This window comes from Equus caballus, chromosome 22 (assembly GCF_041296265.1).
Source record: "Equus caballus isolate H_3958 breed thoroughbred chromosome 22, TB-T2T, whole genome shotgun sequence".
Taxonomy (NCBI): Eukaryota; Metazoa; Chordata; class Mammalia; order Perissodactyla; family Equidae; genus Equus; species Equus caballus.
The window spans coordinates 28,487,431-28,509,510 of record NC_091705.1 but is presented as its reverse complement, the minus strand read 5'-3'; the positions used below and the strand labels follow the sequence as shown (position 1 = coordinate 28,509,510).

The 22,080-nt window shown below is 35.7% G+C and overlaps 1 protein-coding gene across 10 annotated transcripts in view; it reads left to right on the top strand.

Annotated features, from left to right (window-relative positions):
• Positions 1-22,080, top strand: part of RBL1 (RB transcriptional corepressor like 1) — a 62,967-nt gene that overhangs the window by 25,206 nt on the left and 15,681 nt on the right. For 7 of the 10 annotated variants that reach the window (XR_011430996.1, XR_011430995.1, XM_070247709.1 and 4 more), the window contains 7 exons: positions 2,841-2,978; positions 5,466-5,630; positions 7,512-7,644; positions 12,238-12,504; positions 13,285-13,496; positions 19,517-19,693; positions 21,141-21,212. Coding sequence is in view for 8 of the 10 variants with exons in the window: in XM_070247709.1 (XP_070103810.1) it covers positions 2,841-2,978; positions 5,466-5,630; positions 7,512-7,644; positions 12,238-12,504; positions 13,285-13,496; positions 19,517-19,693; positions 21,141-21,212 (1,164 nt within the window). In the remaining 2 variants the exon portion in view is untranslated. The remainder of the gene's footprint in view (positions 1-2,840; positions 2,979-5,465; positions 5,631-7,511; positions 7,645-12,237; positions 12,505-13,284; positions 13,497-19,516; positions 19,694-21,140; positions 21,213-22,080) is intronic. The other 3 variants (XM_014735141.3, XM_070247707.1, XM_070247708.1) reach the window with 2 other exon arrangements.

Here is a 22,080-nt window from a genome sequence, read left to right as displayed (position 1 = left end):
TTTGCTTAATGTTTGCACAGTACATCTTTTTCCGTGCTTTTAAAAACTTTTAAGCTACTTGTGTCATTATCTTTGAAGTGAGTTTCTTGTAGGCAGTATATAGTTGAGTCATGTTTTTTTTATCTACTCTGTCAGTCTCTTTCTTTTAATTGGTAAATTTAGACAACTTACATTTAATTATTGATATTTTAGGACATAAGTCTTCCATTTTGTTTTTTGTTTTGTTTGCTCTGTTTTTTGTTTCTCTATTTTCTTTTTCCTACCTTCTTATGGGTTACTTGAACGTTTTTTAGACTATATCTCTTTGTATGTTTTTTTTTAGTGGTTGCTCTAGGTATTACATTAACATACTTAACTTCACAGTCCACTGGTATAAACGTTTTACCAGTTCAAGTAAAGTGTGGAAACCTACCTCACCTTAAGTCTCCTTTTTAAAACTAAACTAAATGTCTTTATTTAGGCTTACACTTAATTGATAGTTCTCTCTGTATAGATTTCCAGGTTGATAATTAATTTCCTTTATGATTTTGAAGACATTGCATTGCTCCATTATCTTCTAGATTCCTGTGTTGCTAGTTAGAAGGTCCAGTGGCATCCTAATTCCCAGTATTGATATGTGACCTGTTTTTATTTTCAGAAATCTTAGTATCTTTCTTTTATCACTGATGTTCTGAAATTTATAATAAAGTGCCTTATTATAGGTCTTTTCTTCGTGTTTGGGCACTCCTACAGAGTTGCTCTTTTAGTCCAGAGATTTATGTCCTGTCATTCTAAGTCATTTTATTGCATTATTTCTTAGATAATCTATTGCCCACTGATTTATCTTTCTGTAGCTTTTATTATAATTCAGATAAAGTACCTTCTAGATTGATCCTCTCATTTTCTTCTCTTGTTTTCCATTTCTTTGTTGTATTTCTAAGGATATTTGCTTAAGTTTTCATCATCAAATCCTAATGAATTCTTTTTTTTTTCTTTGTGAGATTAGCCCTGAGCTAACATCTGCCAATCCTCTTTTTTGCTGAGGAAGATTGGCCCTGAGCTAACATTCGTGCTCATCTTCCTGTATTTTATATGTGGGATACCTGCCACAGCGTGGCTTGACAGGCAGTGCATAGGTCCACACTCAGGATCTGAACCGGTGAACCCCAGGCCGCCGAAGCAGAACATGCAGACTTAAACTAATGCTGCATCACCGGGCTGGCCCCCCTGATGAATTTTTTATTTTAGCTATATTTTCATTTCTAAGACCTCTGTCTTGTTCTTTGAGGTTATTAATTTAGATTTCTCTGAGATTTTCTTCTGTTGCTTGCATTGTCTCTGTTTCCTCTTGAATTTCTTTTCTGTTTGTTTTGATCTTTGTCTTTCAATTGGAGGCTTTCCTCAAATATTGGATTATTGTTGGATGTCCACTTATATTTGAATGAGGCACTAAAAATGAGGCATTAAGTCGACCTTATGTTGACAAAACAGTGGTTCAAAGCTCTATGTGCAAGAGTGGGAATAAAAGTCCAACAGCTTCAGGTGATCATGTAGTATTAAGGACCCTCAACTATTGGTGTCTTTAAGGCTGTTTTGGAATATTTTGGTTTCTCGGAGAAGTATCTGCTAATCTCTTGCCTGGCTCTTGGTGTTGTGGAGCAGAACAAGGAAAGGAAACTTGCTGTCATGATTCAGTCTGCTACTTTCACCTAAAATCGTAGTCTTTTCTATTTCTGGTGTTCTCAAGCTCTGAGTTTCTCTACTTTAGTCGTAGAGGGAATAATTCTTCAGTAATACCCTTGCTGGGATTGGCTAGATAGTCAGACTATTGTCTGACTCCTTAGAGTGGGGTTTGGATGGGGACCTGAGGAGTTCTAATTATCACAAACTTTCAAATCATTCATCTGTGTCAGCCCCTGCCTAACACCTACTTTCCCTTCTGCATGTGCCCTCAGTTTCTGTGTTTTTTCCAGATTCCATAGAGCAAATTCATTTGTTTTAAGTCTCTCTTCTGGCACAGTTTAGCCATCTTACCTTCTGCTGAGTAATTTGTCATTCTTCCATCCACTTTCAGTTTTCACATATTATGGTTTGCAATTATAGATGACTCCTAGTTTTATCTGAGATAATTTGTTTCTTATTCTCTTTGTTGATTTGGAGTGATATTTGAAAGAAGGATGGCAACAAACACCGTATTTAAAACTGAAAACTTATGCTCTTAAAGTCCTGTTTCACCATTGAGAATCTTCTCGGTGAAATATTTCTTTCTCTGAACTTTTTAATTCTCAGCTGTGACATTATAATACCTTTGATTTTAGTATTTTGATTAATAAACACTTATGTTGACCAAGCAGTTGTTGTAAAACTATCATTAAAAAAAAAGGAACCAGGGCCGGTCTAGTGATATAGTAGTTAAGTTTACGCACTCCTCTTTGGCAGCCTGGGGTTCACTGGTTCAGATCCCAGGTTCAGACCTATGCACTGCTTATCAAGCTGTGCTGTGGCAGGGTCCCACGTATAAAATAGAGGAAGATGAGCACAGATGTTAGCTCAGGGCTAACCTTCCTCAAAAAGAGAAGGAACCCATACTATAATGCTTTTCTCTTGATGGGAATTTTGACTGTTTTATTGTTTGCTCAAATTTCAAAGCATATTGTTGTATATGCCTCATTTAAATTTAATATCTACTCTGAAAAAGATTATATAAGAATACTACCAGTTTGGAAACTTGAATTTTTATCTGATAATCTGGTATAATGTAATGTCCACAAGTTATTCTATCTTGTTTTTGTAGTCTTTATAGAACGGCAAAGGCTGAAATTGCTGAGAAATGTTAAATCATGATCTTTCTCTTCTCCAAGGTCCTTTTAGAGCAGGATATATTTCATCGTTCTTTGATGGCCTGTTGTTTGGAAATTGTGCTCTTTGCCTATAGCTCACCTCGTACTTTTCCCTGGATTGTTGAAGTTCTCAATTTGCAACCATTTTATTTTTATAAGGTGAGATGAAAATAGAGTTCTATTATGGTGTACCTCACATAAACATTCTATTTATCATAGTGCTGAAGAAGCAAGCTGCAGTGATATCTGGAAAATATTTCCAGAAGTATCCTGAAAGCATATAAAGTGCCCTTAACCCTTCTTCATTGGGATACATTCCAAGACTCCCAGTTCCCTGAAACCACGGATAGTACCGAATTCTATATATACTATGTTTTTTTGTATACTGACATACTTATGATAAAGTTTAGTTTATAAATTATGCACAGTAAGAGATTAACAACAACTAATAATAAAATAGAACAGTTAATAGCTATTTACTGTAATAAAAGTTACCATAGATCTTAGCAACTTCAGCATACAATTTTCTTTCCTTATTAAGTCAAGAATTTTCACCTTTCACTTACAGAAAACACTCCATGGCTTTTTGGCATATTCGAATTGCCACTATCATGACTTTTGTGCTTCAGGGCCATTGATAAGTAAAATAAGGTTATTTGAACACAAGCACTGCGATACCATGACAGTTGACGTGAATAACCAAGACAGCTACTATGTGATTAACAGATGAATAGCATGTAACAGCATGGATACACCAGGCAAAGGGATGACTCCATCCCAGGTGGGACGGAGCAAGACTACACGAGAGTTCATCAGTTCATCATCAACTACCCAGAACAGCGTGCAGTTTAAAATTTATGAATTGTTTATTTCTGGAATTTTCAGTGTAATATTTTTGGACTGCAGTTGACCATGGGTAACTGAAACCACAGAAAGTGAAACCATGGATAAGGGGGGACTACTGTATTTCTTTTGGGTGGAATCAAGGACAAAGGGGAGAGGATGAGAGTATCGGTAAATTGAGCCAGTCTCACTGACTTGCAAGTGTAACCAGGAACTAAGTACTTCTCTTTGAATTTTCCATATCTATGAATGAAAATCATAATCCTGTTAGAGGATTTGATGGTGAACATACATGATGAAGATTAAAAACTCTTTTTCCCAGGAGAAAGAAAGGGTCTAAAATTGATTATGGCGACAGTCTAACTAATGAAGCTGTAATAACAGATCATGCTCCTTCCCCAGTTTGAGCTAATTCAGTGTGGATGAATCTTTCTTAACTTACCTTTTCTTTCTGCTAGAACTATTTTTATTAACCTTTTTCGTATAAAACATAGAGGTCATAGCTACAATAACATTTCGTGTTACCTAGTGTCCGAATTTGACTAATGCTACTGTTACACTAATTGGCATGATTTAGTTAATATTTTGCCATCTTTGCTACTTTCAAACTATTGACAGTAGAAAAGTTAGTTTGAAGAGTTAAATTTTTATACCTAAAGTATGCCTGAAGTTGTAGAAAATACACATCATTGGAAAGCTTATCTGAATTGTTGACTAAGTGGGATTAAAATTTTTTTTAGTTTCTAAGGGAAAATTGCTTCTGTATATTCACTTTAATGTTCATTTGCGTGTTCAGATTTTCCATTAGGAAATATCTGTTTATGTAAATATGTATAATTTTATTCAAGGAAAAAGTTTAGTTTTTGCACTCGCCTAATAACAATTTATTTTTAATTGTAATATCCTTTTTTCACTCAAGAAGTTAAAATAGGGGCTGGCCCCCGTGGCCACGTGGTTAAGTTCTCGCGCTCCGCTGCAGGCGGCCCAGTGTTTCGTTGGTTCAAATCCTGGGCGCGGACATGGCACTGCTCTTCAAACCACGCTGAGGCAACGTCCCACATGCCACAACTAGAAGGACCCGCAACAAAGAATATACAACTATGTACTGGGGTCTTTGGGTAGAAAAAGGAAAAAAAATAAAGTCTTAAAAAAAACCCAAAAAACTTAGATCCTCTATTTAAAAAAAAAAAAAAAGAAGTTAAAATACTTTTGTTTTTTAACCACATATAAATATATGGGTATGTAAATAATATACACTCCTTGAAGAAAAACAGAAAATACACATAAATGTAAATATTAAAATCGTACATTATAATCCTAATATAAAAATCAGTATTAATATTTTTGTGTATATACTTAGACTTTGTTCTAGATATTTACTTTTATTAAAATGGAATTAGAGTGTATATAAGCAAAATTTCTTTTAAATATGTTATGGATTCTATTCTTTTGAGCTATTGGGAAGAATAGTCTGAAAATGGGCAGTAAATTCAAAATACCACTGGACTGGGAACCTAAAACCTGACTTTTACCACGATTGGGCTATTGCCCAATTTCCACCTCTGGCTGCCTCAGTTTTCCTCTTTAAAGTAAAACATGAAAAACAAAAATGCATGTGAAAGTATTTTGAAGATCTTAAAAACTCCTTTATAAATTAAAATATATTATTAAGGTATGGAATTATGGTTCAAAGGAATCCTTGGTTCTATGTTATTAATAAGACCAGAACTAGTCACACATGCAAACTTGGTCTAGAACTGACTGCTTGAGACCATGTTACCTTCTTAATTTTCTCGTCTCCAGGTTATTGAGGTGGTGATCCGCTCAGAGGAGGGACTCTCCAGGGACATGGTGAAACATTTGAACGGCGTCGAAGAACAGATTTTGGAGAGTTTAGCATGGAGTCACAATTCTGCACTGTGGGAGGCTCTTCAGGCCTCTGCAAACAAAGTTCCTACCTGTGAAGAGGTGAGTCAGGGCAAGGCTGATATCCCATCGTTTTATAAAATAACAGCTTTACTGAGATATAATTCACCTACCATACAGTTCACCCATTTAAAGTGTACAGTTCAATGATTTTTAGTATATTCTTAGATAACACGCAGCCATCACCACCATCAATGTTTTGGAATGTATTCATCTCAACAAGAAGCAGTACCCTTTGGCTCACATTTCCCTACCCTCCAACTTCTCCCTAGCCCTAAGCAACCAGTAATCTGCTTTCTTTCTGTATTGATTTTCCTGTTCTGGACATTTCATATAAATGGAATCATACAATATGTGGTTCTTTGTGACTGGTTTCATTCACTTAGCATAATGTTTTCAAGGTTCATCCATGTTGTGGTGTGTATTAGCACTTCATTCTTTTTCATGACTTAATAATATTCCATTGCATGTATATATTACTTGGTTTATCCATTTATTAATTGATGGACATTTGGGGTTGTTTCCACATTTTTGGCTCTTAGGAATAATTCTGATATGACCATTCATGCACAAGTTTTTATGTGGATATATGTTTTCATTTTTCTTGGGTATATGTCTACGAGTGTTATTACTGGGTCATATAGTAGATCTGTTTAAGCTTTTGGGGAACAGTCAGACTATTTTCCAAAGGGGCTGCACCATTTAACATTCTTACCATCATCAGTATGTGAAGATTCAAATTTCTCCACATCCTCTCCAGCATTTATTATCTGTCTTTTTGATTCTAGCCATCCTAGTAGGTGTGAGGTGGTATCTCATTGTGATTTTATTTATTCTCTGATGGCTGAGGGTGTTCAAAATTTTTTCATGTGTTTATTGGCCATTTGTACATCTTTGGAGAAACATCTATTAAGATGTTTTTCACTGGGTTGTTTGTCTTTTTATTATTAAATTATAGGAGTTCTTTTTTATATTGTGGATACAACTCCCTTATTCAATATATGATTTGCAAAACGTTTCTCCCATTCTGTGGGTTGCCTTTTTACTTTCTTGATAATGTCCTTTGGAACACAAAAGTTTTTAATTTTGATGATGTCCAGTTTATCTTTTTCTTTTGTTGCTTGTGCTTTTGGTGTCATATCTAAGAAACCATTAATCCCATATAAAGAATTAAACACTGTTTATTAGTAGTTTTAGAATAAAGAAGGAAAAATGAAAAGCTTTTGCTTAATACACACAAATCACACGTTTGCCAGTTTAATATCATGTGAGTTTTTTCTGTCTACCTCTGTGTTATTCTTTTGTAACTCCTGTCTTTTCATCCTTCTTTGCTTTTCTGTGTCTCCTTATGCTTCATTAATCTGCTTAAATTTTTCCCTAATCCCAAACTACTAGAAGAACTATCTGAGACTGGGAAGAACTGAAAAGAAGATGGTTTCTTGAAATCTCTTCTATGCTTTGGTTTTTTGTGGCAGATTGTGATGAATTGGGCAATGTTCATTATTCATCAATATTTCCATTGTAGAATCCATTGAGACGATGAATAAAAACTATAAGCTTGAAGGAAAAGGATTTGGTTTGAAGCCCTTACTCTATTACTTGGTGTAATAGTGTGTCCTGGGGCAGATTTCACATTTTGAGCCTCCATTTTCTCATACTGAAGTGGAGATCAATAGCGCCTACCTCATAGGTTTACTTTTAGTGGTCAACAAATTTAAATAGATAAATTATGAGATTAAGTGAGATGCATTCTTTACGTATATTTAACAACATTTAACTATTGCAAATTTTTATATTTTGTGAAGAAGAAGGAAAAGGAAATAAAGCAATAAAAGAAGTTAAAACTTTTTTCTCATTTTTTGTTGTAAGTTTTCGTCTGTGGAATGATCTCTATATAAAGCAAAGGGTTTTTGTTTTCTACAGGTTATATTCCCAAATAACTTTGAAACAGGAAATGGGGGAAGTATACAGGGACATCTTCCCATGATGCCAGTGTCTCCTTTGATGCATCCAAGAGTCAAAGAAGTTCGGACTGACAGTGGGAATCTTCGAAGGGGTATGTTCAGCATTAGTAAAACAGTGAAAAAATAACAAAGATTTTTTTTTTCAGAGAGAATTTCAAGTCTTACTAATATATTATTGAGACATCTAAGTTCTTCGTCAAGATTTGAAAAGAGGCTTAATCCTTATGCCAACACTCTCATTTGGCTCATTGTATACTTTTTTATACTACAGTAATAAGATTTCCATCCTGATTTTGAATACAATCTATTTTTTTAATTGCAGTTTCAATTATTGTGGAAATAGTATTTTGGCCTTTTAATAAACACACATAACCTTTCCTAAATGCTTAATGGAAAACTATTTAAATAGGCCAAATACCTACTTTTCCAAATGTGACAGAAGTTATATTCTTTCTCTGTCTATGTATGTCTCTATAGAAAGACAAATATTTAAAGCAGAACAGAGAACTCTTTGGGCTTTGTAAGTTCATCTAATAAATGACTTATCTATACTCTCTTAAAATAATTCATTTGAGCCTTACTAATAGGAAGATATTAGTACCTTTTTTTCTTTTTTTCTCTTGTGATGTATCAAACTATTATGTGCATCTTCTGGATTACATAGCTCTTGAATTTTTTAAGAAACAATTAAGAAAATCTTCTGATCACAGAATATCCCTGAACAAACCTCAGATGAACAAGTATTAAGGTTACTGAAGTAAGGTAGCTCTAGGTCCATTTTTGGACTATAATTGTGTGTGTGTTTATGTGTATGTACAGTCTTTGCTTTACATATAGTGCAAGATCATAAACATGTGCAAGCTGTGCATGCAAAACAATCTTGGTAAGCAATGGGAATAATTAAGATTGTTTTATGACCTGTAAGAATCTTGTCAAAACTTTAAACTTGTCTTACTATCAGTTACTAGTGTTTAAAGAAATGAAGAAATAGTAAAAATATTTACTTAGTACACTATAATTTAAAACATTGGAAACATTGAGAATAAAAGTGTTTTTTTTTTTGAAAGAAGTTTAAACAGAGCTTGCTGCCTTCTTCTCTTGTAACTTACAATACTGAATATCTTTTCTGTGCCTTGGTGAATTGTCATGTTCCTTTCTAAGTTTGGATCAGCTTTCAACATTTTATACTTTGTGCTTTCAGTGTTGTGAAATATCTCTGAGAGTTGCTTTAATGTGAAGTTTTTTTGCCATCATCACTTCCTGTTGCACATATTCATCTTTTTTGTCTCTAACTTTTTCCTCATATTGATAAGTTTCATTTTTACAAAGTTCTTCTGGCTGCATATCTAATTTCTTGAACAGCAGCAGTCAACATTCCTAGGGTTAGCTATTTCTTCTGTAACTTCATTGATACTCTATTTTAATTTTACTTTCAGCATTATTACTTTTTATTTCTTTGTGGCACTTTCATCTTTTTTTTGACAATTCCCTCCTTCATTTGTCTGTTTTTGTAAAATGTCTTATGAAATTATCACTGGGAGACACGGAGACAACGTAACTATACACTTTACTGTCTGTATGGATTGAATAAGAGATGTGCCCTGACCAGTCATCGACAGACTTTGAAAGAAGTGACATGATTGGTCACTAATCATGATGCACATCTATTATTCACATAATGACTTGTAGACTAAAGTTTGAAGTGTATGCAATTACTCACAGTTACTATGCCATGGCAACTGAAATTTGAAATTTGAACCATTTTGTTAAGGCTGTTGTTAATTTAACTGAACTGTGGTAACTAAAATTCATAGAAATTGGAACTGCGCAAATCATAGACTGCCTCTGTGTGTGTGTTTGTATCTGTGTCTGTAATTTATATATATAGTATATATACCTGTGTGTGTGTGTATTCGCAGCCTAGCTAGAGATCTGAGAACTAAGATCATGAAGAATGGTCCCCAAATGTGATTCTCTCCAGGTGGTGAGATTTTGAGTGAGTGTTACTTTCTTCATTATAGTTTTTTGGTATTGTTTGAATTTTTTTCAGTGAGCTTTTTTAAAATCAAGATATAGTTTACATACCGTAAAATTTACTCTTTTGGGGCTGGCCCCGTGGCCGAGTGGTTAAGTTTGCGCATTCCACTTCTGCGGCCCAGGGTTTCGTTGGTTTGGATCCTGGGCACAGACATTACACCACTCATCAGGCCACGTTGAGGTGGCATCCCACATGCCACAACTAGAAGGACCCACAGCTAAAAATATACAACTAGGTACTGGGAGGATTTGGGGAGAAAAAGCAGGAAAAAAAAAAGATTGGCAACAGTTGTTAGCTCAGGGGCCAATCTTTAAAAGACTGTTTTTTCTTTTTTTTTTAAAGTATACAATTCAGTGGTTTTTAGTGTATTCACAAGATTCTACAACTTTCACCATTATCTAATTCCAGTATGTTTTCATCACCCCAAAAAGAAACCTCATATCCAATAGCAATTGCTCTCCATTTTCCCTTCCCCCAAGCCCCTAGAACACTAATCTACTTTCTCTTTCTATAGATTTGTCTATTCTAGACGTTTCATATAAATGGAATCACATAATATGTGGCCTTTGTGATTGGCTTCTTTCACTTAGCATGTTTTCAAGGTATATCTTTGTTGTAGTATGTATCAGCACTTCATTCCTCTTTATGGCTGAATAGTTTTTCATTGTATCAATATGCCACATATTGTTTGTTCATTCATTAGTTGGTGGACATTTGGATTATTTCTACTTCTTGGCTACTGTGAATGATGCTGCTGTGAATATTCAGGGCTTTTAAAAATTGTAGGGAGTGCCCCTGTGTGGGATTGAATGTTATTTTATAATTAAAAGAAAAAGTTATTACCTTTTAGGGGTTCAGGCAAGAGAATCAAATAATGGAAAATCCTTAGGAAACAATAATATTGAACCTTGACTCTGGGGAGAAAAAGACAGTTTATTAATTTGTGTATTTATTAAATTTATGTTGTGTGTCCACTGTAGCTTTTCGAGTACTGTGCTAGGAAAAGATAATTTCAAGGAGTTTGTAGCTAACTTCGTGGCTGTAACATGAGTGCTCCCCTGAAAGGTCAGCTTTGAGCATCTCTAGTCAGATTCAAGGACTGCCATGGGTTTCTTAGATATAAGGCATCCAGGTATACTCCTGTTAAGGGGTAATAGGAGCTACAGTAGAACTTTCCACTTGTTTACTGAAGATGAGAAGTCAGATCTTCATTCATAACCACCAGAATTGTGGAGAGATTTTTATTAAACCATGGCTATTTCCCCACTTACCTCGGTAATACAGACAGCTGTCAAATCATTGTTAGAGGTAATTTTTATACCTCTTAAGCATATTTTGAAAATAGAGTACATGGCTGTCTAATTATCTAGTGAATGTAAAAATAAACAGTGAAATGCTTTCACTTTAAAAGAATATTATATACGGAGGCTGGCCCCGTGGCCGAGTGGTTTAGTCCGCGCACTCCTCTGCTGGTGGCCCAGTGTTTCGTTGGTTCAAATCCTGGGCGCGGACATGGCACCGCTCATCAAACCACGCTGAGGCAGCGTCCCACATGCCACAACTAGAAGGACCCACAACGAAGAATATACAACTATGTACCGGGGGGCTTTGGGGAGAAAAAGGAAAAAATAAAATCTTAAAAAAAAAAAAAAAAGAATATTATATACCAGTAAAGAAACAATGGGGTTGGGGGAAGTGGGGAAGAATTGTGGAAAAATATGTAAGGTTGTAAGGGACTAGGAGAACCTTTGTACTTAGTGAAGAGGGAAAGGAGAGCAGCTCCTGCAGATAGCACTGAGAGAGAGACATAATCCATGCCCTTTTTTCTTTTTGATCAACATACTACTGCCAACCCTCAGATTAAGGCAAGTTAAGCAGAGTCATATCACCTTTACTCATCTTCCTCTTCTGGTAGGCTTATAAAAGGTGATTCTGGAGGCCGGCCTCGTGGCGCAGCAGTTGAGTGTGCACATTCTGCTTCAGCAGCCTGGGGTTCACAGGTTCGGATCCCAGGTGTGGACATGGCACCACTTGGCAAGCCACGCTGTGGTAGGCGTCCCACATATAAAGTGGAGGAAGATGGGCACAGATGTGAGCTCAGGGCCAGTCTTCCTCAGCAAAAAGAGGAGGATTGGCAGATGTTAGCTCAGGACTAATCTTCCTCCAAAATAAAAAAGATGATTCTGTATCTACTAAATCAGAAAGGCACAGCTACTGCCTTAAACTGCTTGAAGTGGGTGTGTGGGAGGAGGCAAAACTGTGAACTAAATCACTGATTTTTCCTTCTCAGGTATTAATTACTAGATAAGATTGGGAGACGGAAGCTAATTGGACTACTTAAATTTAGTGGTCACCTCATACTACCTCTCAGCTTCTACTTTACTCTTAATATTTTGCTCCTTTAATATAGGCAGAGGTTCAGGAAACCAGGAAGGTGAGCTATCATAATTTTCACAATTTATTGTAATGATTTACTTTGTGCCTCTCTCTCCCACCAGATTTGATATCCCATGAGGACAGAGGCCATGTTATTCGCTAGTGCCTAGCAGAGTAACTCACTATCTATTTGTTGAATGAACGAGTGCATCTGATTTATTGTTTTGGAATACACGTCAAACTCTTTTAAATTTATTTTTCTCTTTATTAGATATACAACCATTGTCTCCAATTTCTGTCCATGAACGCTACAGTTCTCCTACTGCAGGGAGTGCTAAAAGAAGACTTTTTGGGGAAGACCCCCCAAAGGAAATGTTTATAGACAGGGTCATAACAGAAGGAACAAAATTGAAAATTGCTTCTTCATCAAGCATTACTGCTGAAAATTTATCAATTTCACCTGGGCAGAGTCTTCTAACAATGAGCACAGCCATAGTAACAGGAACAACAGGACATAAAGTTACAATCCCATTGCACGGTAACATTTCGATGCATTTATTTTTTTTTTTTTCTGAGTTGGATAAAAATTTAAGAAATGTCTTACTGGGTTGGATCACGTGGTCTTTCTAACTCAATGTTTTTTCTTGAACCTATACTGTTTTTCTTCTTTAATTTTATTTGTTTGGGCAGTTTTAGATTCACAACAAAACTGAGTGGAAGGTACAGAGATTTCCCATATACCCTCTGCTCACGCACACACAGCCACCCCCACCAGAGTGGTACATCTGTTATAATTGGTGCCTACATTGACACATCATTATGACTCCAACTCCATGGTTTACATTATGATTCACTCTTGGTATTGTATATTCCTTGAATTTTGACAAATGTCTGATGACATATAGCTACCACTATAATATTATACAAAATAGTTTCATTGCCCTAAAAATCCTTTGTGCTCCACCTTTTGTTTTGAATCTATACTGTTTTTTGAATTTTCACGTTTTCTAAATTTATTATCCTCTTTGTTAGGACTTATATTGTTTTCTTATCTGAACTTCACAAAAGAGTGTATGGAGCAAGAATTTTGCTTCTTGGTCAAAAACATCTCCTTTAGAGCTCAAAAAAAATATTGTTGTTTCAGAGCAGAAATAAAAAACAAGAATATTATAACCTAGAATTACTGTTTTTGTGGCCCGCATCTCCTTTTCTAGCATATTCCTTGCCTAGATAGATAGGTAGATACCAACAGTTGACAGATTTTCTGGAACACATGCAGCTTATTTCTAGAACTGAAAACTCTTGCTTGTATATTCAGGTATTGCAAATGATGCTGGAGAGATCACACTGATACCAATTTCCATGAATACAACTCAGGAGTCCAAAGTCGAGAGTTCTGTATCACTTACTGCTCAGTCATTAATTGGTACTTCTCCAAAACAGACTCATCCGTCTAAAGCACAAGAGGTACATCCAACCGGAGTAAACAAACCAAAGAGAACTGGGTCCTTAGCACTGTTTTATAGAAAGGTATGTGTTTTTATAGCATCTGAAAAAGATCTAAGTTAATTGATGCAGGAAAGATTGAATAACAGAGAGCAGTGTTAGCCTTCTTTTTTGCGTGTGGTAAAATATACATAACATAAAATTTACCATTTTAACCATTTTTAAGTGTACAGTTGTGTCATTAAGTACATTCACACTGTTCTGCAGCCTTCACCACCACTCATCTCCAGAACTTTTTCATCTTCCTAAACTGAAACCCTATTTAATAGACATTAATTTCCTGTTCCTCCCCTTCCTTAGCCTCTGGTAACCACCATTCTGCTTTCTGTCTCTATGAATTTGACTACTCTAGATTCCTCATGTAAGTGGAATCATACAATATGTGTCCTTTTGTTACAGGCTTATTTCACTTAGCATAATGTCTTCAAGGTTCATCCATATTGTAGCATGTGTCAGAATTTCCTTCCTTTTTAAGGCTGAATAATATTCCATTGTATGTGTATACCACATTTTGTTCATCCATTTGTCTGTAGATGGACATTTGGGTTGTTTCTACCTTTTGATTATTGTGAATAACACTCTTATGAACATTGGTGTACAAATATCTATTCAAGTCTCTGCTCTCAGTTCTTTTGGGTATATACCAAGAAGTGGAATTAATTTTTTGAGGAACTGCCATACCATTTTCCACAGTGGCTGCACCGTTTTACCTTCTTGCTAGCAATGCACAAGGGTTTCAGGTTTTCCTCATCCTTGTCAACACTTGTTGCTGTCTGGGTTTTTTTTTGATAACAGCAATCCTATTGAATATGAAATGCTACCAGATTCTAGTTTTGATTTGCGTTTCCCTCGTGATTAGTGATGTTGAGCATCTTTTCATGTGTTTATTGGCCATCTGTATATCTTCCTCGGAGAAATGTCTAGTCAAGTCTTTTGCCCATTTGTCATTTGAGTTTGTCGTTGTTGAGTTGTAGAAGTTATGTATCTATTCTGGATATTAATCCTTTACCAGATATATGATTTGCAAATATTTTCTCCCATTCCATGTGTTGCCTTTTCACTATGTTGATAGTGTCATTTGTTGCACAAAAGTTTTAAATTTTCATGAAGTCAAATTTATCTAAGTTTCGTTTTGTTGTCCTGTGCTTTAGGTGTCATATCCAAGAAATCATTGCCCATTCCAAAGTCATGAAGCTTTTCTCCTATGTTTTCTTCTAGGACTTTTATAGTTTTAGCAGTTACATTTAGGTCTTTGATCCATTTCGAGTTCATTTTTGTATATAGTGTAAGATAAGGATCCAATTTCATTCTTTTCCTTGTAGATATCCAGTTTTCTCACCACCGTTTGTTGAAGAGTGTCTTTCCCCTGTAGAATGATCTTGACACCCTTGTCAAAAGTCATTCGACCATTTATGTGAGGATTTATTTCTGGACCCTCTATTCTATTCATTGATCTCTTTGTGTCTGTCTGTATGGCAGTACCACACAGCTTTGATTACCTGTAACTTTATAGTAAATTTTGAAATCAGCAAGTGTGAGACCTTCATCTTTTTTTTTTTTTTTCAAGATTATTTTGGCTATTCAGAATTCCTTGAGCCTGCATATGAGTTTTAGGATGGATTTTTCTATTTCTGCAAAAAAATCATTGGGAATTTGATGGGGATTTCATTAAATCTATAGACTGCTTTGGGTAGTGTTGATATCTTAACAATATTAAGTCTTTCCAGTCCATACACATGGCATTGGTATGTCTTTCCATTTATTTGTGTTTTCTCTAATTTCTTTCAGCAACATTTTGCAGTTTTCGATGTATAAGTCTTTTGCCTCCTTGGTTAAGTTTGTTCCTAAGTATTTTATTCTCTGTTATTATAAAAGAATTATTTTCTTCATTTTATTTTTGGATTGTTTATTGTTAGTGTATAGAAGTGAAAATGACTTTTGTGTGTTGATTTTGTATCCTGCAACTTTGCTGAATTCATTTATTAGTTGTAACATTTTTTTGGGGCTCTTTAGGTTTTTCCAGTTTTCTACACCTAAAATCATGTCATCTGTGAACAGAGATTATTTTACTTCTTTTCCAATTTGGATGTCTTTTATTTTCGTTTTCTTGCCTAAGTGCTCTGGCTAGAACTTCTAGTCCTGTGTTGAAATAGAAGTGGTCAAATTGGGCATCCTTGTCTTATTCCTGATCTTAGAGGAAATGCTTTCATTGTTTCACTTTGAGTATTATGTTAACTGCAGATTTTTCATATATGGCATTTATTATGTTGAGGTAGTTTCTTTCTATTTCTAGTTAGTTGAGTGGTTTTCTTTTTTTTTTTGAGAGGAAGATTCACCCTGAGCTAACATCTGTTGCCAGTCTTCCTCTTTTTGCTTGAAGAAGATTGTCACTGAGCTAACACCCATGCAAATCTTTCTCTGTTTTGTATGTGGGATCCCACCACAGTATGGCCTGATCAGCAGTGCATAGGTCCACACCTGGGATGCAGACCTGCGAACCCTGGATTGCCAAAGCAGAACATGTGAACTTAACCACTACACCACCGGGCCAGTGCCTGTTGAGTGTTTTTATAATAAAAGGGTGTTGAAATTTGTCACATGCTTTTTTTCTGCATCAATTGAAGTGATCATATTTTTTTCCTTCACTCTATTAATGTAGTGTAGTACCCTGATTGATTTTCGTATGTTAAACTATCCTTACACTTCAGAAATAAATCCTACTTGTGCATGGTGTAAAATCCCTTTAGTGTTTGCTTTGCATTCAATTTGCTACTATCTTGTTGAGGCTTTTGACATCAGTATTCATAAGAGATACTGGTCTGTAGTTTTCTCTTTTTTTTTTTAAAGATTTTATTTTTTTCCTTTTTCTCCCCAAAGCCCCCTGGTACATAGTTGTACATTCTTCATTGTGGGTCCTTCTAATTGTGGCATGTGGGACGCTGCCTCAGCGTGGTTTGATGAGCAGTGCCATGTCTGCACCCAGGATTCAAACCAACGAAACACTCTGGGCCGCCTGCAGCGGAGCGCGCGAACTTAACCACTCGGCCACGGGGCCAGCCCCTGTGGTTTTCTTAATAGTGTCTTTGTCTAGCTTTGGTATCAGGTAATGTACCTTAGCCTTTTTAAAAAACATATTTGACCTCTAAAGAGAGCATTATGATCTTGGTAAGCTATGTTTGGACTCAGGCTCATATGATTTGACTCCATTTCCTGATATAACTTACGTTTCCTGCCAGCTTGCGTTCTTACATAACTTTGAGTAAGCAGTTGGCCCTCCTCTGGAATTTGTTGGACTCCATTATGTTATGTGCTGTAGATAGATAGGAGTTCATTGTGGGACAGGTGCATCTTAGATCTTATGGATCAGCTTAAATTGCTAAAGAACCATTATAAAGATTAGTGGGATAGGATGGGAAGGCTGCATAGTTTTTACCCTAAATCCAGTATGTTACCTTTTAAGCTAAAATTTGACCAGTTCTCATTATAATGCCTAAATTATTTTAGTATTAATAAAAGATACTGAAAGATTTAACATAAAAATAATTTCAACTTGTCCTACCTATCTTTTACAAGCACCATCAGCTTCAGATAAGGCATACATGTTAATCAGATATTTGTAACCAAACATGCCTCTTCTCTAAAATAAATCCTAGAGTGAAAACATGTTTTTTTCTAGCATTGTAATTAAGGTTTGAGACTGAAAATTTTTAAGAAATTTCATTGTTTTTTCCCCAAATTGTCTCTTGATGCAAATTTAAGTTTATTTCTTCTAGTCTTTCTTATAGTAATTGTTGAGAGACTTGCCATTTTTCCCCACCTCCCACTGCCTTCTCTACTCTGCTCCCCACTCCTGCCCACCTCTTGTACCTAAGGCTTGCTTTAAAAACAGAGTTCCAAAATGCAGCATTTTCCCCATTCATTACCTGTTTTTAATTTTCAAAACGGCAAATTACTGCCTTTGGTAATGAACCTAAGACTGATAAAAATGAGGCTTTAGGGGGCTGGCCCCGTGGCCGAGTGGTTAAGTTCGCGCATTCCACTGCAGGCGGCCCAGCGTTTCGTTGGTTCGAATCCTGGGCGCGGACATGGCACCGCTCATCAAACCACGCTGAGGCAGCGTCCCACATGCCACAACTAGAAGGACCCACAACAAAGAATATACAACTATGTACTGGGGGGCTTTGGGGAGAAAAAAGGAAAAAATAAAGTCTTTAAAAAAAATGAGGCTTTAGGGGCCGGCCTGGTGGCATAGTGGTTAAGTTCTCACACTCCCCTTCAGTGGCCCGGGGTTTGCAGGTTTGGATCCCGGGCATAGACCTAGCACTGCTTGTCAAGCCACACTGTGGTGGCATCCCACATAAAATAGAGGAATATTGGCAACAGATGTTAGCTCAGGGCCAATCTTCCTCACACACACACAAAAAATGAGGGTTTATTTCTGAATTTTTAATTCTAAATTTATTTCAGAATCCAACTTGGTTTTTTTCCTTCCATTTAATTATAGCCTACTTGCTCTAGATTAGAAGCTACAAAAATTTTATCCTAAAAGGGAATTGAAGTGTCCGTATCTATAATGAATTCAAAATAACCATTCCTTGAGTAAATTACAGCTGCTATTATCCATGCTGAACTCAGCGTGATGCTGGTGTTCTATGCCTGAATAAAATTTACGTTCAGCTACAACATAACAACGTTTCAGTCAATGACAGACCACATATACAATGGTGGTCCCATAAGATTAGTACCATATAGTCTAGGTGTGTAGTAAGCTAAATCATCTAGGTTCGTGTAAGCACACTATATGATGTTCTATAGTGACAAAATCTCCTATTGACACATTTCTTAGAATGTATCCCCCATCGTTAAATGACATGTGACTGTACTGTGAATTTTTTATTAGAATCAAAAGGTTTCCAGAGTATATGTATCTTTAAGGTATTAGATCAGCTCTGTAAAAGACACTTAACAAGCATTACTTAGTTACATATTTTTGGTCCTTCTAGCTAGGACATTATCTGTTATCCTCTCCTATTATGAATGTAAAATTCTAGCATCTTTCTCTCTGCTCTGACCCCAGTAGCTCCTGTTTATCTTTTGGCCAGCTAGAAACAAAGGGATAAGGTCCAGAAAAGGAGTTTTCTATAAAATGAATCACTGGTGGCTTTGGAGTCAACCACTTGTCTCTCTTTCTATCAGATTAGTGTATTAGATAACTTAAATTTGTTTTTAAGCTCTAATTTGTGGATTTTTTTCCTGCCAAAGATACTTTTCTGTAAGGGATGCCTCACTCTTTTTCATTTTTTTCCCTGAACACTTAAAGACTTAGTTTGAATAGAATAGTCTGGTATAGGAATACCACAGCAGGGTTACTAGCTCTTAAAACAATAAAACATGATGCTTCCTGAATGATTAGAAACGATTTTACAATCTTGCAGGACTTCAAGTCATTTGCATTAGTCTCAATTCATATAAAGACTGTATATATAAAAGGTTCAGGGCATTGAACTGACATGCTTAAAAGCAACAACCAAAAAAACTGGTATCTCATTTACTTTAACATTCCTTTCATGTGCTCATGTAGGTTACAGGGGAAATTTTTTAAGTGGTTTTGTTTCTGACTCATTTTTGGAGTCAAACATTGTAGTTCTTTATTATCTAACATTTTAGACTTTCTAGCAATTTTACCTGGGGAAAAGAAAAATGACTTCTGAACACTTGAAAAATTCTGTATTCATAATGGTCATGATGCAGGTAAATCCTGCTTTTTAATGTTTCTCACTTTATATAGTTGGCAGCATACAGTAGAAGATAACATCTTTTCAAAAAGAATTTTTAAGGTAGTTTTCCAAAGAGAGTTTTGCTTTAATCTATATTCTTCTGCCATAGCAGTGAACTAGTACTATAGAATAGAAATTTTATGTAATTTAATGTATCAACAGCGTAGTTGTTTGTTAATCGTGGCCTGATATCCCATGTTGATGATAAGACATATATTTGAGAAATTATTTAGTTTTTTTGCATCAATGTGCTATCTTCCATCTTAGGTCTATCATTTGGCAAGTGTACGCTTACGTGATTTATGCGTAAAACTGGATGTTTCAAATGAGTTACTAAGGAAGATATGGACATGTTTTGAATTCACTTTAGTTCACTGCCCTGATCTAATGAAAGACAGACATTTGGATCAGCTCCTTCTTTGTGCCTTTTACATAATGGCACAGGTAATGTATAGTTGGGGAAGCTCTTTGCCCTAATTGCCTATATGCGAAGCATGAAGTGAAAATCTTTCCCACTTGATTGTTAGTTTGCCTTAAGTGCTATAAGCCAACAGTGCCACCGTTGTTAATTAAGTAGTAAGTTCCAGCTACCATATTTATTCTCTGGACTCTCCATTTAGTTTTATCTTAATAAGCTTTCCCACTTCATAAGAATACATTGGTTGTAAAGAAGTTAGGAAAGATCTTAGAGACCATTTGTAGTAAAGTGGCTCTCCACGCTATTAATTGAAGAACACCATTTCCACCCCCACCTCTGTGACACCTCTAATCTGATAATTCAAAGGAAAATGATGATTACATTGTAGGTGAGTGGAGGCCCAGAGCTGAAAGTAATTTGGCCAAAGTTACACAATTAATGAGTGGCAACTTAGGATCTCCTGATTCATAATCTGGTGTAAAATACCTTCTATACCACATTATTTTCCACTGATTTATTGAGCCGCCTCGTAAAAGCATTTTGCTTTCTAGTTCTACAACGTGTTTTAAGTCATAAAATAGCATGTCTTACTTGTTTTTTAAAATTCTGATATATCTGAAACAATCATCTATGACTTTGGTCTTAATTATTGGCCACACTGGTAGTCCTAGCAGATGTACATAGTTAAGACCTAATTTTTAAGCTTTTTGAAGCAGAGGACATGTTTTCAAACTCCCCTCTCACAATGCCTCTTTAAAATCTCTATACAAAATAGGTATTAATAAACGTTAACTAATTATTTGTGTTTTCCAGAGAATTCTCAGGCTTTAGTCTTTGCTGTTTCTAGCTCCTCATTATAGAGAACAGGTTTAGTGCCAATGGACAGTGAAGCAGAGAAAAGGAGTAATTTAAGAGAACTTTATGATAACAAATATATCAGAAGGGATTCCTTCATGAATCAGTAATCCATTTTCTTCCTTTGGGCCACCACTGTGACTTTTCTAAGTATTAGAAACCCTATAGTCTGCCCTGAAATGTTAAAAGCCTAATCCTATGATAACCGCTCAGCTTTATTGTGAATCACTGCAAGACATTTTCTCTCCTTTAGTATGTGGTTAATTTACTTTTAAATAGGTAATTAAAAACTAATAAAACCAGAGACTACAGAGGATTCAGCAGATCTGAGTTTACTTATATTCTTTTTGTAAAGAAATGCATTTTCTGTAGAGTTATACTACAGCAATCTCAGTGTTTTTGATTAATGAAATTATTAGCTGTGTCCCCACAGGCTACAAAGCCTGAACTTTAAAGGTAGTAAAAGATCATAAACGGTAGTCGCTTTTAGTCATGGACTGGCCTGGGGTTAATGGCTTTCTGCAAGACTGCTCTCAATGCCAACCTATAATTAAGTTTTTGTTCAGAGCCATTTTTCTTTTAAAAGCAATTGATAAGTGCAGTTTTTGTTTTCCTTAGGTAACAAAAGAAGAAAGAACTTTTCAAGAGATAATAAAAAGTTATAGGAATCAGCCCCAAGCTAATAGTCACGTGAGTTACATTATTTTTCCTCCTGTCCAAAAATAGATTTGTAGTATTTCTCTGCTGATATCATATAAAAGGTAAACTTCTTTTATAGTTTTACTATACTTTGGTTTTTTTGGTTTAATGGATACCATATAAACTCAAGAGACAGTTTTAGTAGAAGCCAGGAAATTGGCTGTTTCTCATTTATCCATATATTTGCGTATACTTCTCACATGTTTTCCTGTTCCATTTGTTCATTTGTTGAGTGGGGACAGTTTTCACTAGAAAGTCTAATGAAAAATATCTATAGTAATAATATTCTTTAATTGTGTGAGACTTGATTCTCTGATGGTGTTTAAATCCAGTGAAATTTGAGGATTTGTTAATTTAAATCCAGCTTCTTCTGCCATCTGCTGAAAATCTTAATGTTTGCATCTCTGAATACTTGTCAGGCATTTCTGATAATGTTATATATAATAGCCATGGTGAGAATCCTGCATTAACTGTTCAGTCATGGAAACATAAAATGTTAGCATAGTGACCTGGCACATAGTAAGCATTTAATGATTGTTAGGTTCGTATTATTGTTATTATTGTATCTAAAGAACACAGGGTTAGGTTACCCTAAGGCTTGGGCCGTTCAAGAGTCTAAGGGAGCGTAATGGTCTCTTCTCTGACCCCGGTGATCTGCCATCTTAGGAAGAGAGATGTTGTGGATCAGATATCCCAGGCCCCAGTACTTGTAGTCACACTCCCTTCTAAGAGAGCCCCACAGATAATTTCACTTCTTTACTTAAGCTCCAGAATACTCTGATAGTAAGTGATATAGAGGTATTAGAAGAGCCAAGTACAGGCATTTGTTCTATCCTACAACAGGCTAAGAGTTTCTGGG